Here is a 17,469-nt window from a genome sequence, read left to right on the forward strand (position 1 = left end):
AGAGACTCACCTGTTGTGCCCCAGAGTGCGAGGCTGAAAGGCGTGTGCCACCTCGCCTACTATTGTTAGTTCTTGAGGAAACTCTCTGTTGCTTTTCTTAATGCCCTTCCTAATTTTTCTTCTCACCAACAATGCCAGATCAGCAAAATGGTCCCCAAGAGAACAAATGAGTGAAATAACTAATTAAAGCCTGTGTGAAGGGGCAGGAAATGAGAAACAGCCTGGAGGGGGAAAAAAAAAATGAGAGCTGCAAATTGAAAAGGTAGGAAAACCATTAGCAGTCACATAGGTGACTTCAATTAGGGAGCTAAGGGGGCCGTCCATCCTGGAATAAATAAGGAAACCTGGGTGAGCCCCAAACCAAATCTATGAGGAGGCAGAGAGGGGTGAGGGAGGAAATTACCTCAATGGATCGCCTTGTCCGAGTTCCCTGTGGCTTATGCCAAGGCTATGGGCACACACAGCCTTTGACTCACCCTGACCCCTGGAGGCAGGGTCAACAGCAAGACTGGTCACAAAACATGGGCGCTCCCATTTTTTTAGCCAGTCCAGGGGGGCCTATACCTCCCGTTTTTCTAGCCAGGCCGATAGTACCAGCAAACGTCTCTGAGTCCTGCGTGGGCTCTTACAACAGAGCTCAGTTTCGGGCCACTCTCCCTCAGACAAACACCGATCTGAGTCTCCAGCTATGCAAAGTCAACACCAAAGAGGTGGGCGTGCAGGTGAGCCTTCGGGTGGACAAGTCGGTGCAGTGCTCACTGGGGACCCTACACAGCAGCTCCCTCGTGGACAGAGCCAGCTCCAGGAAGCCCGCAGAAGCTTGGGGAGTAGGCCGGAGAGGCTTGATCCAGCTACCCAAGGATGGGGAAGACCGCAAAAGCCAGCAGCTCACAGGACATGCAGAGGCCAGTCAGCCGCTGCCGCCTACATCGAGGCCAGATGGTGACAAACAGAAGCAACTCCCACAGCTGAAGGAATCTGAGGAGGAAGATCCCCATAGCCCTGAGGCCAGAAAAAGCAAGCAGGTATGTAGAAACACAGCCACAGTTGGGAAGCTTATCTTCCAACTGGAACGTGGCTTTGCTCTGCTCGAGCCCTCACCAGCACCGTCCACGCTCCTTCCCTTCCTACCTTCTCTTTGGCGAGGAAGGTGGAGTTCTGGAAGCAAGTACTTTGTTTACATGGTCTGGATCTTTTTCAAGTTTTAGTAATTTAGGCTGGGGAGCCTCAATTAAACAGTCCTGTCATTGTTGCTGGTGATGATGGGGAGACAGCGAGCTTCAAGGGTGTGAAAAGTGAACCTGGAGCTTTATTTTGGGAGATGTGACGGGAAGTGTCCTCGAAACGTTATTCTAGTGCTATTCTAGTGCGAGCCCTGAAGCTAAACAGGTACAGAGAGAATGGCTGGAAGCAAAGAGCAGGAGGTAAAGCTGCGACATTAGGCCATCAGTTAGGAAATGAGGATCCACACCCTACCCCTCCCCACCTCTGCCCCCCAACCCTCACTCCTCCCCACCCCCACCACTCCCCACTCACATCCCACCCTGCCCTCACCCCTCCCCACTCCTCCCCCTCCCCACTCCCATTCCTCTCCACCCTCGCCCCTCCCCACCCTCGCCCCTCCTCACTCCTCCCCCTCCCCACTCCCACCCTTCCCCACTCTCTCCCCTTTCCCCACCCCTCTTTCCAACCCTGCCCCTCCCCACTCCTGCCCCCCACCCATGCCCCTTCCCACCCCTGCCCCCCAACCCGTGCCCCCCCACGCTCACCCCTCCCTACTCCTCCCTCTCCCCACTCCCCCCTCCCCACTCCCATCCCTCCCCACCCTCGCCCCTTTCCCCACCCCTTTCCAACCCTGCCCCTCCCCACCTCATTAGTAAAAGACTCCTATTTCTCTTTATTTTCAGTTTTTGGAACCAAAATATGGCTATTTTCACTGTAAAGATTGTAAGACCAGATGGGAGAGCGCTTATGTGTGGTGCATCGCTGGTACCAACAAGGCAAGCAAACATGGCGGGAGGACAGGGAGGCCTGGAAGGCACAGGCGGTAGTGGGAGGCCGCGGTTTCCACCCCTCTACCTTGGCACCCTTGCTGACGGTGGCAGTGATGATATGTTTTATAGTGACACTTCTATTTGCATGTGAACGTCAATGACTGAATAAATATGTACACTATCATGGGTGACCCTATAAAACCCTGTAACTACAGCACTTGGGAGGGGAAGGGTCAGGTTTGAGACCAGCTTAGGCTACATAAAAAGACTGTTACACGAGAAAAAGAAATAAAAAGGAAAGGACATGACTGCTCCTAGGTGTGGTGGAGGAGAAAGTTTATTACAGATATAAGGGAGACCTAGCCAGAGGCAGACACATCTGGGAGAGAGTCCAGAGTGGTCATGACCCTGACCCACATGGGGAGAGGGGGAGGGAAGAGAGAGGCGGGACTCAACTATAGCAGCCAGGAGACCAAAGCTACAAAGAACCAAGAGAAGGGTGGGTAAGCAAAATGTCTGGCTATACAGGGAAGAGCCTCCAGGGGAAGGCAGCCCAGCCCCTGGGCCAGAAAATTCAGGGCAGAGAGCAGGGTACGCCAGCCATGCCTTGGAACTGGTAGGGACTGAGGGATGCTGGGAGAACCCAGAGGCCAGGTCTGCTTTGGTATGTGAACTAGGCGCATACCCAAAGCAACTTGTCCCAGGTTTGAAACCTAACATTACACATATCTCAAAAAACAAACAACCGGGCATGGTGGCAAACCACAGATCCCAGCACTTGGGAGTGGGAGACAGGAGCAAGAAAATCTGTGAGTTCCAGGCCAGCCTGGTGTACATAGTGAGTTCAGGCCAGCCTGGTCTACATAGCCAGTTCAGGCCAGCCTGGTCTACATAGTGAGTTCAGGCCAGCCTGGTCTACATAGCCAGTTCAGGCCAGCCTGGTCTACATAGTGAGTTCAGAGCTACAAAGTGACACAAAACAAAAGCCGCCCCAGTGTCTAGTAAATACTTAGTCTAAATGTCAAGTTTGCCAGTTGGGCCCTTGTCTTGCAGCTCTGTAATGTGATGTTCTAGGTGACAGTGTGTGACTCAAAGCCTCAGAAAATGTCCTACTTATGTGTAGGGTAAACGAGGGTGTCCCCATCTACTCTAGAGGCCTCCCCCATGTTTTTTTTTTTTTTTTTCTTTCCCTACCAAGCTGGTCTGCTCTGAGACTAAATCTTGACATTTCTTGCTGGAGTTCTTTGTATAAATTAAAAGTATAACCTACTTTTAAATAACCATGGCTTTAGGCCGGTTTTTGTTTTGTTTTGTTTTGTTTTGTTTTGTAGGCCTGGGTGGCCTGGAACCCACAGAGCTTTGCTTGCTTCTTTCTCCCACATGCTGGCAGTGAAGGTGTGCACCATGGAACCTAGCTATCCTAAGGTCATTTTAAGAGGTCTGTCGTCTCTGCCAATGTCAGGTCAGGCCTTTCTGTCAAGACATTAAGCTCCTTCATAAAAACAACTGATAATGTCTTTGGAATTCATTATCAGGCTGGTTTTGTTTTAGTGTCTATTAACTACTTTCTTTTTCATTTAATTATTTTTTTATGTGCATTTGTGTGAAGGTGTCAGATCCCTTGGAACTGGAGTGACACACAGTTGTGAGCTGCTATGTGGGTGTTGGGAATTAAAGCCCGGTCCTTTGGAAGAGCAGACAGTGCTCTTAACCACTGAACCATTTCTCCAGCCCTATTCACTTCTTTCTTTCTTTCTTTTTTTGAGACAGGGTTTCTCTGTGTAGACTTGCTTTGTAGACCAGTCTGGCCTCGAACTCACAGAGCTCCTTCTGCCTCTGCCTTTGAGTGCTGGGACACCGTGTCCAGCTTATTTTCTTGAAGAATTATTTTTCTTCTTGCACATAGACTAGACTTCACAAAACATGCAAAGTTTGTCTTCCCCACCCATGCCTGTGGTAGCAAGAAAGCCAGCTACTCACCGTGTAGTGCTGGGTCTGTGCTCTATCTATGTAGCTGCACTTCAGCTCCTCAGCAGGAGGAGAAAGAGTCTCCACTATGGAGGTCTAGTTGGCCTGGAATAGTACAACCTTCTCAAACTCCAAACAACAAATAACTATGTTCTCATAGGAGCAGTGCAGACAAAAGCTCAGTGTGGTCATGGGTGCAATGGGGCCCATGGCTTGGCAGCAGTGCAGAAACAACAGAGAAGTGGAAGATTAGCCTGACTGATGGCCTACACCCTCCTGTCCAAATGAGATTATTCTCCACATGTGTGTAAGATGTTAGAAAACAAGCCAGACAGCAGTGGTGCACGTTTTTAATCCCAGCACTCAGGAGGCAGTGGCAGGCAGATCTCTGTGAGTTCGTGGCCAGTCTGGTCTACAAAGGGAGTCCAGGACAGCCAGGGGTACACAGAGAAACCTTGTCTTGAAAAACCACTCATGGGAGGGGGCGGGGCTGGGAACTGGAGAGATGGCTCCATGCATAAGAGCACTGACTGCTCATCCAGAGGTCCTGAGTTCAATTCCCAGCAACCATATGGTGGCTCATAACCATCTATAATGTGATCTTATGCCCTTTTCTATCACGCAGGCAAGCACTGTATACATAATAAATAAATAAATCTTGAAAATCTATTTAAAAAAAAACAAAGAAAAACCACACACACACACACACACAAAGATATTAGAAAATGCAGATTTACATTACTATTCATAACATTAGCAAAATCACAGTTATGAAGCAGCAATAAAAATACATTTATGGTTGGGAGTCACCACAACAAAAGGAAATGTATTAACAGAAAGTCCAGGTCTGCTGGCACATACTTTTAATCCCCTGACTTGGAGGCAAAGACTAGACCATCTCTGCTAGTTTGGTCTACATAGCAAGGTCCAGGCCAGCCGGACCGACAGAGTGGAGATCCTTCCTCAAAAAAAGAAAGAAAGCCAGAGGACATTGCCAAGAAAACCAGGGGGAAAATGGCCAGGAGACAACGTGCAAAGCAGATGGTGCTGATAGGTAGCCACAGATATTTAAATTAAGGGGAAAATTCCAGATTTCAGGGCAAAATGGCTGGGACAGAAGGAGTCACTGGCTCATACACTGAATAGAACTAGTGACAGCTGCTTTCCATGGAGTAGTAATATGAGTTCTTTTTTTTTTTTTTTAAAGATATATTTATTTATTATTATGTATACAGTGCTCTGCCTGCATGTACACCTTCAGGCCAGAAGAGGGCACCAGATCTCATTACAGATGGCTGTGAGCCACCATGTGGTTGCTGGGAATTGAACTCAGGACCTTTGGAAGAGCGGCCAGTGCTCTTAACCTCTGAGCCATCTCTCCAGCCCAGTGTGAGTTCGTTTTTGTTTTGTTTTTCGAGACAGGGTTTCTCCGTGTAACAGCTCTAGCTGTCCTGGAACTCGCTTTGTAGAGGCTGGTCTCCAACTCACAGAGATCTGCCTGCCTCTGCCTCCTAAGAGATGGCATTAAAGGCATGTGCCACCACCGTCCAGCTGTATGAGTTCTTTGTCTATGTTGCTGAATACTCACTAGGACTATAGAAAAAATAATGCTGTCTCAATCTTACAAGAAAGGAAAATGCAACTCAGAATAAGGGTAAGTGACCGATGGAACACACAGAGATTAAAACTCCAAGTACGAGGCTGGAGATTGGCTCAGTCCCTCCACCCACGTGATAGTGTGCAAATCTGTAACTCCAGTGCTAAGGGATCCAGCGCCCTCTTCTGGCCTCTGATGCCAAGGCATGCACACGGTACAGACACACGGTGGCAAACAAAACTAAGAAAAAAAAAACATGCACATGAAAATAAAATTGGGAAAGAATTAAAAATCCCTCAAGGGTAGAGGTTACATACAAGACAAGCAAAGTACAAAATGAAGGAACCTATTGTGTGAGTTAAGAACTTGGGGCTTCCCTGGAGTGGTGATGCACGCCTTTAATCCCAGCACTAGGAGGGCAGAGGCAGGCGGTTCTCTGTGAGTTCAAGGCCAGCCTGGCCTACAAAGGGAGTCCAGGACAGCCAAGGCTACACAGAGAAACCATGTCTTGAAAAGCAAAACCAAACAAACAAAGAAACAAACAAACTTAGGGCTAGCCTACAGAGATGGCTCCATGGATAAGAGCACTCACTGCTGGCACAGAGGACTCCCTTTCAGTTCCCCCCACCTACAGGGCAGATAACAACCACTTGTAACTCCAGTTCTAACGGACATGACGTCCTGCTCTGATCTCTGTGGGCACTGCGCACACTCAGTGCAGTGCAGTGCACATGCGAACATGTAGACAAACACTCCTACACAAAATATTAAGTAAAATATAAAAATAGGCAAATTATGAAAAAGGAAACTGGGAACCTAGGAAATGTATGCATATGTCAGCTTGTACTAAAAAGGCCAATTTCTCTTTAGGTTTATTTCAAACAGCTCTGTAGCAAGTGCCGGAAGAGTTTTAATCCTTACCGAGTAGAAACAATCCAGTGTCAGGTAAGCATATAGAATGCTTTGTCCATCCTGTTTCCATTTATCTGCATGAGGTCTCCATCCCAGTGTTTGGATCTTTTTAAAATTTTTTCATTTATTTATTTATCTAATGTGTATTGGTGTCTTGCCTGCATGTATGTCTGTGTGAGGGTGTCAGATCTTGGAGTTACAGACAGTTGTAAGCTGTCATGTGGGTGCTGGGAATTGAACCCAGGTCCTCTTCAAGAGCAGTCAGTGCTTTTAACCGCTGAGCCATCTCTCCAGCCCCCAGGCTTTCCATATGTATGAAAGCTTAGATTATTTTAGGAAAAGGAACAAAGACATACATTCCATTAATTTCTTTACAGAGGAAGATGGAGAAGTCTCACTACTTTTTTTTACTTGTTTTTCCAGACAGGATTTTTCTGTGTAGCCTTGGCTGTCCTAGACTCGCTTTGTAGACCAGGCTGACACAGAAGCCACCATGTTTTGTTTTGTTTTGTTTTGTTTTTAAATGTTATCTAATTGAGTGGCAGAAAAAGTGACCAACCAGATAAAGATTTGACAGACTAGGATACACCCAGTTCTCATGAGAGCAGAGAGGAAAGTAAAGGGAGCAACACAGAGAGAGAGAGGAGGCAGTTTTTTAATTTTATTTTTTAAACAGGACAGTGTTAGAGAGACAGGTTGCAGAGAAAGAACTGAGGTGAAGACCAAATTAGCCAGAGAATGAGGAAGAGGCAAAAGATTTAAAAAAAAAAAAAGATTGCAGGAGTTAGTTTGAGGCCAAGCAGAGCAATTCAGATGCTGAGAGAGAAGCCAGATTGAGTAAGTCAGCTGGGAGAGGAGTTTAAGCCAGAATATCTGAGTTGGCCCAGCCAGCCCAGAGCTCAGAAAGAACAAGAAAGGGTGAACTTATTAAGCAATAAGTCTCAGACTGAAAACATTCTAGGCCGAGGTTAGATTGTACGGAAGCTAGGCTCAGGTTAGCAGAAGAAGGCAGTAAGCCTTTGAGACAAAAATTGAAACAGGTGAATAAAAGTTCCTTTTAATCCCAGCACTAGGGAGGCAGAGGCAGGTGGATCACTGTAAGTTCAAGGCCAGCCTGGTCTACAAAGCGAGTCCAGGACAACCAAGCTAGGGATACACAGAGAAACTCTGTCTCGAAAAACCAAAAAAACAAAATCAAACTTTGCTCAGGGAGTTTTGTGGCTCATGACTTTATTCCTAGAACTAATCTCAGCACTAAGAAGGCAGAGGCAGGTGGGTGTATGTGAGTTCAAGGTCAGCCTGGTCTATAGAGTAGTGAACTCTAATGATACGTGGAGACTGTCTCAAAACTGAAACAAACAAACAAAACAAAAACAAATAACAACAAAATAAAAAATAAACACAAAAAATCTCTGCTATCTTTCTTGGAAACATTAGTCTTTTTTTCCCTCCAACTTTTTTTTATTAGTAGAATCCTTTTTTTTTTTATTCAGAAAAAAACCCATAAAGCTAAAAAAATACCTCCAAACAAAATTTTTTTCCAAACATACACAGGAGGGGGTGTTGGTAGGGGGAGATATCACTCTATCCAGACCTAGCTCCCAGCCCATGTGGTTTCGGCAACAGTAAGGGAAATGGGGAAATAGCCCAAAAAATAATGGTGTCTGTGTATGCTTGTGTAAGTGTGTGTGCATGTGCGTGTGTGTGAGTGTATGTGTATGTGTGAGTGCGTGTGTGTGAGTGCATGTGAGTGTGTGTGTGAGTGTATGTGCATGTGTGAGTGCATGTGAATTTGTGTGTGCATGTCTGTGCACGTGAGTGCATGTGCGTGTGTGCATGTGTGAGTATGAAAAGAAGGGGTGCAAAAACTGAAGGGAGCAGTGGGGGAGGGACAGATGAGGTCAGTACTGGGAAGACTGCAGGTGAGAGGCGATTTCATAACATTTCTTATTGATCAGCCTGCCATGGACACCTTCTTTGCCCATCAGCAGGTCAAGTGTCTTGGCAGTCACAGTGACAGTCACACTGAAGGTACAGGCTCCTCCAGTGATCTTGGTACAAAGATCCAGTGCAAATTCCCGTCCTGCAGCAGTGAGTCTCAGATCACAGAACATTTCTGTCTCCAAATTGTTAGGCCATTCAGGAAAAATCTTGACCTGTCTTTGCCAGGACACCAACTTCAGCTAGCATAATGCTAACAAAGGTATTCCCAGGGGACAGTGGTCCAGATGGACGGCGAGTCTATGTGGCCTATGATGGCTGTGTCCTGACAGGTGCTGTCTGCCATGAGGCTGCTGATGTAGGCTTTCCACCATTCCATGGTTTCCTGCTGCTGGGAATGCTCTCCTAGTGGGTAGGAGAAGCAGAGAGCTCAGGCCACATGCTCTCCCACTTCCTCCCTCCTATTAAGCATTGTTGTGCATTGGTCTTTGAGATGGTCTTACCCCATTGTCCAAGCCAACTTGGAACTCAATATTTAGCCTAAGTTGACCTTGAGTTCATGGAAATCCTCCTGCCTCAGACTCCTGAGTGCTGGATTATAGTGTGAGCTACTGGTACCCAGCAAGGGTAGTCATTTTCATGTGATTTTTTAAATTTGTTTTTTTTTTTGAGACAACATCCTGGCTGGCCTGGAATTAGTGTTACAATCTAAGTGATGGATGCCACAAAGTCATGCCATGGGACAGCTCTCATGTGGGAGTTTTGGGGCAGAAGTATACAGAGGCTGCCCCTGGGGGAAGGTGGCAGGGAGAGGAGGCACTAGCTTTTCATAAAGGGATGTAGTGCATGCACATAAGGAGGCCATGTGACTCATGGCAACAGGGAAATGTGTTTCATCTTGGCAGCTAGTGATGACATATCCTGCTGTCACTAGGTCCCTGGGGAGCTAGAAAGGGGTGATGGTGAGGCAAGAACGAGGGCCTTAGGCCCTTTAGACTACTCCCTGATGTCTTGGGGCATCATCATTTTTGGGGCACTGTCCATCCTCATCATCAGGGCACATTTGATAGTTGTGAGCCTCAGACTCTGTGGCTAGATGCTGGTTGTAGAAAAAGGAATTATTCTTTCTATAGTAATCAATACAGTGAATTATTTAGGCAGTAATTTTCTTTAATCAGCTAGTTCCCCCAATGACTGACACAGAGAGACTGTGATTTATTTTTAAGCTGTAAGCACTATGCTGGGCAGATTCTGAGCTACTTTAATCCTAGTACCTTTAAAACTCACATAAAAACCAATCACTTGCCAAGCTGATGACTGCAGGAGCAGCTTCTGCTCCATCAGGCTGATCCTGATGCTCAGGACCACCTTGCCTTAGGGTACCTCATCTCTCTCCGGCTTTCTCTTACTACCTCTTCTGCTTTCTCTCCTCTCTGGACCCCAGGCTGTGACCCTAAAGCTCCACCGCCCTCTCCTCTACCCAGTCACAGGCTCCAGCATCTTTATTTAGCCAACAGGGATAATTGGGGAACATTCCTTATCATCACATGGTGACAGGAGACAGTTCAACATTCAGAGCAATTCCCATGGCAGGGCGGTAACCAGACCTCAGGGCACTGACATCAGCATTTGAAAGCACAGTGGGACCTTCCTCCAACAGTTGGTAGTTCTATAACAGTAACTGATTAATTGATTAGCGATCTTTTGAATTTGCCATTGGAGAAATGCAGAGGAGAAATTGATAAATCAAGGTGAGATTGTAAACACAGGAGAGTGGGGAGAGGGCTCAGGAAGGGCAATATCCACTTCCATATGGGGGTTCTCAAAGGCCCAGGGGTTGGAGGTACTGAGTCGTTTCTTAGGTTTTTGGAGGTCTGTTTGGAGTTGTTGGATTTTGCTTGATTGATTGACATAGAAGCAGCATTCCTCTTGGAGGAAGAGGCCAAGGCCACCTTTTTTCAGTTGTAAGAAGGATCTAGTCCCCATCTGTTTTGGAGTAGCACCTTTGCCAAGGAGTCATTTTGTCCTTGAAGGGTGACTATGCTTTGGGACACATGCTAGAGGTCCTGGATGAACCGGGAAGAAAACTGCCGAAACAAGGTCAAGAAAGCGTTCAGTCCTGCTAACCCTGTGGCGACACCCACAGTTATTCCTGCAGCAGCCAGGAGGGGCAAGATTTGAACTGCCCTTTCATTATGCCGGGCGGCTGTCGAGTTCAGGACCAGAGTCGGTAGGGGCTCTTTGCCATGTATCATGCTCAAGTCGGGGGATAGAAGCATCATGTGAAAACTCCTGACCTACTAGCACGTAGGCAGTGGTAGACTTGAGTACCGCAAAGAACCATGGGGCTATGGACTGCAGGGCACTGGGGTTGGGATGAGGTATCAAGGGTTATGATTTTTGTTGCAGTCTAGGGGATTTAACTCCCCTACAGAATGTGTCCCAGGTGCCTTGACACAGTTTGCCATGCCAAAGAGGATTATCTGAAAAAGGTACGATGTTACAGCAACAGCAGGCTCAGGGCGGCTGGTGAATGGTGAGTTTATTTGGCCGGTTTATGGGAGAAGCTATAAGTGGCAGTTACGAGCTAGTCCCAGGGGGGAGACACAGCCAGGAATCTCCAAAGCAGCCAGGTTGAGTGACATTAAAGAGCCAGGAAAGCAAGGTCAGAGACAAAAAATGTATTATTTAGGAGAGGGGATATCAAAGAGGCAACGGCAGCAGGGTGTGCTGGCACAGGACATTAATCTCAGCACTGGGGAGGCAGAGGCAGGCAGATAGCTCTGTAAATTCTATTGCCAGCCTTGGAGGAGTGTTCAATTATCTCTTCTACTCTCCCTATCTCCAGGGGTTAGGTAATCAGGATATATTTTCTCTGGATATCAGCTGTGCTCACTGGGTGTGCAGAGTTGAAGCAACGGTAACGTTTATCAGCAGAGGCCGTTTCCCACCGGAGAGTCCGTAGGTCCAGGAGGTAGAGGCAGAGGGCCCCACCTTGAAAATAGAAGAGGGAATCAGGGCCAGGTTCTATGTCTGGCAAATGGTATTGGCAGGACCAGTACGAGCAGCCTCCAAATCTGTCTGGCCATTCTTTTTTAAAATGATTTATTTATTATCTATACAGTATTCTGTCTGCATGTACACCTTGAGGCCAGAAGAGGGCACAGGATCTCATTATAGAAGGTTATGAGCCACCATGTGGTTGCTGGGAATTGAACTCAGGACCCTTGGAAGAACAGCCAGTGCTCTAAACCTCTGAGCCATCTCTCTAGCCCTGTCTGGCCACTCTTTACAAGAACTTTCTTTGGGCATCCAGGAAGGAGACCAAAAAAAAAAAAAAAAAAAAAAAAAGTCATTAAATGAAGGAGGAGGGATGGAAATAGGAGTGAGGGGAGGTCTCATTGGCTTCCGACAGCCTGCTATGGAGCAATTTCCCAGCCCTGTTCTGGGGGACTGTGTGTTATAAGTGGGGGTCTCTACGTGTAAGAGGTATTCTGGACAGAAGTGAATAATAGGGAAAGGAGAAAACAGAAACCCATGTCCAGTCCAATAGAGTTGCGCATGGCTGCCATGGTGCAGCCTCATTCTTCTGGGCCTGGAGACAAGGTGGTTGATCTGGGCGTCCTCTAAATCTTAAGGGAGCAGCTGCCGCGGACGTCTCATTCGGGTATAGGTCCTTGGGAGTTCTTAAAGCATTGGTGGGCAGAAGATAGGCAGGTGACAAACAGACCAACTCAAGGGAAAGTTTAAGTCTAAAAGTATTTTGTAAGCAAATGAGCCAGGTTCTTATTCACATTTTGAAACGGGGGATTTTTTTTTTTTTTTTTGTGTGTGTGTGTGTGTGTGGTTATATTTTTTTTCATATAATTTAAAATACAGGATGTAGTGTAATAATGTTGTCATCAATCTTAAACAATCATTTATTTATAAGTCATTAGATTGGTATCAGTGTATATGCCTTCTTTATCAAAGGTCAGTGTTTTCTCATTATGTCAAACATTGTGAGTCAGGGCAGTTTTAGCTCTTTCGTCACTATGTGGAGCTTACTCAAACACTTTATTTGTAAGTCATAATATGAACTATGATTAATTTTTAGTCATGTTTTTATTGACAAATGGAATGGAACTTAGTGGTAAACTTGACTGAATGACCCTTGGCAGCAGTTTCAGGTTAAGGGTCACCTAGCAACAAAGTTACATCTGAAAAGTTCTTGATAAGAAAGTAAAAACAAAGGCAGAAAGACAAAACGGTTAGAAAAACAGTTTCTATTGTCTGGTTAGCCAATCTTTCCATTTTATTAGATGCCTAGGGGTAAATTTTGTTCAAAAGTTTAAAAAAAAAAGGAATATACTTTTTTCTGTGACATTTAAAAGGACTGCCATTCTGTATCTGGTGGGTGTCCCACATTTGGTGGACTAACTAGTCCAGGCACTGCTTGCCTCCAGACAAGAACGGTTCTTGCTCGGGAGTGGCTAGGGCACTTTAGGGTGAGATCCAAGGCTCAGGGCCCTAGGTCAGATTCCAGGCTTTTCCAGAGAAGGTGGAAAATGAGTTTCCACAGGGTGTCATGGCTTAGCTCTTTTTAGAATGAGACTGCAGGTCTCAGAAGGCAGTGGACCTCCACAAGCCCCTGATGACACCAAAGTGTTAACTGAAGCAGGCGGATGTTCGAAACCAGTTGGCAGGCGGGTCTGATTGTGTACTTAGTTATCCTCTGTGTGAGGGGATGACTTCTAGGTACAATCAAAGGCCATTTGCTGGAGGCTAGATTCTCAGCATAGGGTGGGTTACCTCCAGGAATTCCCTGTGCTTGCTGGTCCAGTTCCTTATCAGGAAAGGGTCTGGCTTGTTATCTTCCCTGAGGGCTATGTGACTGTGAAGCTCCTAACAAGATCTGGGGTTACCAAATCAGGTGGAGTGAGAACCCCCGCTAAGGAATGGGAGTCTGCCTTCATAGACCGAGTGAGTGTGAAACAGCTATCCGGAGAAGTCACAGAGGACCACCAGCTACCCCAGATCCCTCTCTCTGTCTCTCTCTCTCTCTCTGTCTCTGTCTCTCTCTCTGTATGTGTGTATCTCTCTGTCTCTGTGTGTGTGTCTCTCTCTGTCTTCTCTCTGTGTGTGTGTGTCTCTGTGTGTGTGTGTGTGTCTCTGTCTCTCTGTCTCTGTCTCTCTCTCTCTCTCTCTGTGTGTGTGTGTGTGTGTGTGTGTGTGTGTGTGTCTGTCTCTCTCTTTCTCCTCTCAGCTCCCTGCACTTTCCAAGTCCCAGATGGTCCCACAGAGCCTGGACAGCAAGTACAAGAGCCTGCTATTTTCAGACTTGGCCAACATTTCAGCATTTTTGGGACCCCAGTACAGATTCCCCAATGTCAACAGGAAGTAGTCATAGATGATTACATCACACCTTATCCATTTATTATCAACAAAAGGCTGGGATGGTAGGTTTCAAACTCTGGACCTTTAGCCCTAACCCTGTTAGTATGTACACAGGCTATTCTACTGGCCTGCTCTCAGGGACCTAGCAACTGCTTATGTCATCAGCTGCCACCTGCCTGGTGTGCCAGGTGTGTTGTGGATACAAGCATCACCAGCCACCTCCTGGGAAATGCAGTCCCCATGCACGAGCTCTTTCTTTCTCTCTCTCTGCCTTTTCTCTTTGTCTCCCTGTCTTTACGTCGATTTCTCTGGCTTTGTCTCCTGAGACTAGTGAACCTGCCCAAGAGCTCTTCCCAAATAAACCTGCTTTTATATATTTTTAAAATTTGATGTGAATTGGATTATTTCAGCACTGGAGAAAACCTAGTACCAGGTATTTGGACCCGTGTCAGGCAGGCAGGACCCTATTTTGTAATTAATTTGTAAGGAAGGACGCCCCTTCATTAGGGAAGAGCCGGTGCGACTTGTCTGATAAAGGCACCCCATTGAGACAATGCAGTGCTACCTTTCCACATCTCCGGAAGGTAAGCCTGGCCATCTTCCACGAGGCTCCCAGCAGTCAGAAAAGTAGATCAGTGTGCACCTAAGGCTGGCACTGACCTGGAAGTTGTGCTTGGCCCTATAGGACAGCCTCTTGACTGAAAGGCTTTAAATATTAGTAAAGATGAGATGGTGTATATCTGAGAAGAAAACCATTTAGCTTCCTGGACCAGACCAGCAATATAGGCCAAGCAGGCAAAGATGCTTTCAGCCACATCTGATCTGACGCCCGTCCCAGGGCCCACATGACGGAAGGGGAGAACCTAGTTGTCTTGTGACCTCCACACTCAAGTCACACTGCTAGACTCAGATCGTCAGAGTCTATTCCTGGAAGCCCAGTGAGAGTCAGAGTCCAGAGTCGATGCAAAAGCAAAGGAGTTTAATTGAGCTGACACGGCGGGGTCCACCAACCTCAGAAGAATTGAGGACCCCAAGTAGCCAAAGCAGTGGGTTTAAATAACCTTTACAGAAGCATAATTCAGCAACAGCAATTAGTACAAATCTAACTGGCTAACAAAATTAACCTCTAAGGGGATTGGGTAGATTGAACAGAGTGTGGGAAGGAGTGAGGGAGCAGCCCTGAGGGGAGGCGGCCAGCCCTAACACATGTTAGGGTGAGATAGGGGTGGGCATGAAGGTGAGGTTATTCTAGGAACTATCTTGAGCTAGTGGATTCTGAGTAGGGTGGGGTAGCAGCAATGGGGTGCAGCAGTGGAAAATTTTCTTAACTTGACCTATTTGGCTACTTTCATCAGCAAACATATAAATAATATAGCTGAGCAATGGCTAGCTTCAGCTAACTTGGATTTTTTAACACCACCCCACACTAGATAAATACATTTGTAACTTATAGACAATAGATAGTCATTCACAGTGAACTTAGCTTCCTCAAAAGTTTCTTCCAAGCTGTCTAGTCATTGTCAGCATGATATCTTGTTGTTGAATATTTATTAACTTCTAGAAGGCTTTTACTATGACCTGGCTAACCCTCCAGTAATTGAGACAGAGACCTACAGACTTATTTAATCAGCGTTTAGCACAATAACAGGGCAGGTATGATTTAGATTAATGTTCTTTCTATTTTCAAAGATGTATTTATTAAGTATACAGTGTTTTGCCTGCATGTATGCCTGTGTGCCAGAAGAAGTCACCAGATCTCATTATAGATGGCTGTGAGCCACCATGTAGTTGCTGGGAATTGAACTCAGGACCTTTGGAAGAGCAGGCAGTGCTCTTAACCTCTGAGCCATCTCTCCAGCCCTAAACTAATTTCCTAAGCTAGTCTGGCTACCTCCCAGCTGCAAGTTACTTGCCAATATGTCCTCCTGTCTGAGCTGGATCTGGTCCAGCAGGCCACATCCTCTTTCTTCATCTTCTTTTCCCTCATGTTCCTTCTAAAGCCCCAACCTCAAGAACAAAGCTCTGCCCAGTTATAGGCTGTCCAGCCTTTTTATTAACCAATCAGAGATAACTGGAAAGCAAAAATTATACAACATCATTTGGTGTACAGGAGTCCAGACTGCAAATAGATCTTGGGGTCTAGAATTTAGCATCCAAATGGGCAGAGTACCAGACCAATCCCCAACAATATCTAGAGAGAAAACTCTCCCTTGGTTGAGACCCCGGTTCTTTTAATTAAATGATACGCACTCGGCCTTTTATCCCCACTGGCTGTAGATATATAAAATGACACACAGAGACTCTCTAAGATGTCACTTCCCCATATTTTACTATTGATCGCTCAGGTGACATTTGAAGGGAGATGGACGGTTTGCATAACTTGGAAATAGGCGTCTTGTGGGAGTTGGAGAGCGACACCGCCATGGGATGGAGGGGGGTGGGTATTTTCAGCTGGGGGCTACACTTGGAACACCAGCTGACCATTTACTGTTCTAACTTTGCCTCCAAAAAGACCTGCTCAAGATCTCGTTGTTCCTGTTCTCAAAAGAAAAGACATGTTGATCTCAGGAGGCCACATCGCCAGGAGCTCTGTGGTCACTGCAAAGACAAGAAGCTGTCCTGCAGCATTTTCTACGGCTTTAATTCTGTCCAGTGACAGCGGTACCATGTCTGGTTTGTAGACTCAAGGGTGGTGTAGTCCTCTGTGCCACTTGGCTCTGAATAAATAACTGTATGTGAACTAGACCATGAGCAACACATTACTAGGTAATTCCTGCGTAAAAACAGCAATATCATACTGGAAGTGGTAGCTCTTGACAGGAAGAAAAAAGAGAAAAATCCAGGAGTGGTGTACCCCTCCAGCCCTTGGGAGTTAGAGGCACATGGATCTCTTGAATTCAAGGCCAGCCTGGTCTACATAGTCTCAAAATAGAAGAGAGAAATGAGGAGGAGAGAGAGGGTGAGGGGAAGATAGGGTGAAGGAAAGAGAGGGAAAATTTAAAGTTAATTTGAAAATTTGAGTAAAATTAAAAAAAAAAATATGACTAACTTTCATTTTGGAGGGGGCAGGGTCTCTGGCTGTCCTGAAACTTGCTATGTAGACCAGGCCCCTAACTTAACAGTGGTCTGCCTGCCTCTTTCTTCCTAGTGCTGGCCTTAAACATGACAAGCTTTTATGAGCTAAATGTTACATCAGTGGAGTAGGAATGTAGGGCCACACAAGGGGCAAAGGTCCTTGTTTCTCACTGTACGGAACTATACCAAATGTTGGACTGGAGCGTGGAAGGTGCAGACATGGTTGACACTCCCCACAGAAGAACAAGGTGAGGCCCCTTGTTGCCCCAGCTGGCCTCCAACTCACTATGTAGTTGAGGATGATCTTGAACGCTGGATCCTCCTGCTTTGCTCTCTAAAATGCTAGAGTTTCAGTGTCCATCACCGCACCTGTCTTGCAGCAGCCATACTAAGTAAGAAATGTGAGGACCTTTTCCTAGGTGAGGAGCTGGAGGCAGAGAGACGTCAATGGAGCCGAGCTAGGACTTAAACTTAGGTTGACCAGGACTTGTTCCGTGAATTTAATTGCTGTGTTTACATTATCCCTCAAACTCAGATGGCAGTAGATGATATAGGAAACTCAGAACCGAGGTAGAGAAACCCATTTGGGTGACTTGGAGACTAGAT

General features: G+C 46.4%; 1 protein-coding gene and 1 pseudogene across 2 annotated transcripts; one reads left to right on the forward strand and one right to left on the reverse strand.

Annotated features, from left to right (window-relative positions):
• The first annotated feature begins 407 nt into the window (after positions 1 to 407).
• On the forward strand, positions 408 to 16,521 carry Zar1l (zygote arrest 1 like). Of its 2 annotated transcripts, none has more exons than XM_051161960.1 (4): positions 408 to 1,046; positions 1,884 to 2,000; positions 6,430 to 6,504; positions 16,301 to 16,521. In XM_051161960.1, exons 1-4 carry the CDS (start codon positions 408 to 410, stop codon positions 16,442 to 16,444), a joined length of 975 nt encoding a protein of 324 aa, XP_051017917.1. In that variant the 3' UTR covers positions 16,445 to 16,521. The 2 variants fall into 2 exon arrangements, with proteins under 2 accessions (XP_051017917.1, XP_051017918.1); XM_051161961.1 differs by having other exon boundaries at positions 408 to 1,025; positions 1,908 to 2,000.
• On the reverse strand, positions 8,373 to 8,791 carry LOC127203164 (profilin-1-like; annotated as a pseudogene).
• Positions 16,522 to 17,469: the final 948 nt, after the last annotated feature.

Source organism: Acomys russatus, chromosome 19 (genome assembly GCF_903995435.1).
Source record: "Acomys russatus chromosome 19, mAcoRus1.1, whole genome shotgun sequence".
In the NCBI taxonomy this organism is placed as follows: domain Eukaryota; kingdom Metazoa; phylum Chordata; class Mammalia; order Rodentia; family Muridae; genus Acomys; species Acomys russatus.

Excerpts from the sequence above, each read along its gene's own strand:
- Zar1l (XM_051161960.1), top strand. The coding sequence starts at position 408 with ATGGATCGCCTTGTCCGAGTTCCCTGTGGCTTATGCCAAGGCTATGGG. Across the intron at positions 1,047-1,883 it reads TATGTAGAAACACAGCCACA|ACTCCTATTTCTCTTTATTT; the intron begins GTTGGGAAGCTT and ends CATTAGTAAAAG. Across the intron at positions 6,505-16,300 it reads TAGAAACAATCCAGTGTCAG|ACCTGCTCAAGATCTCGTTG; the intron begins GTAAGCATATAG and ends GCCTCCAAAAAG.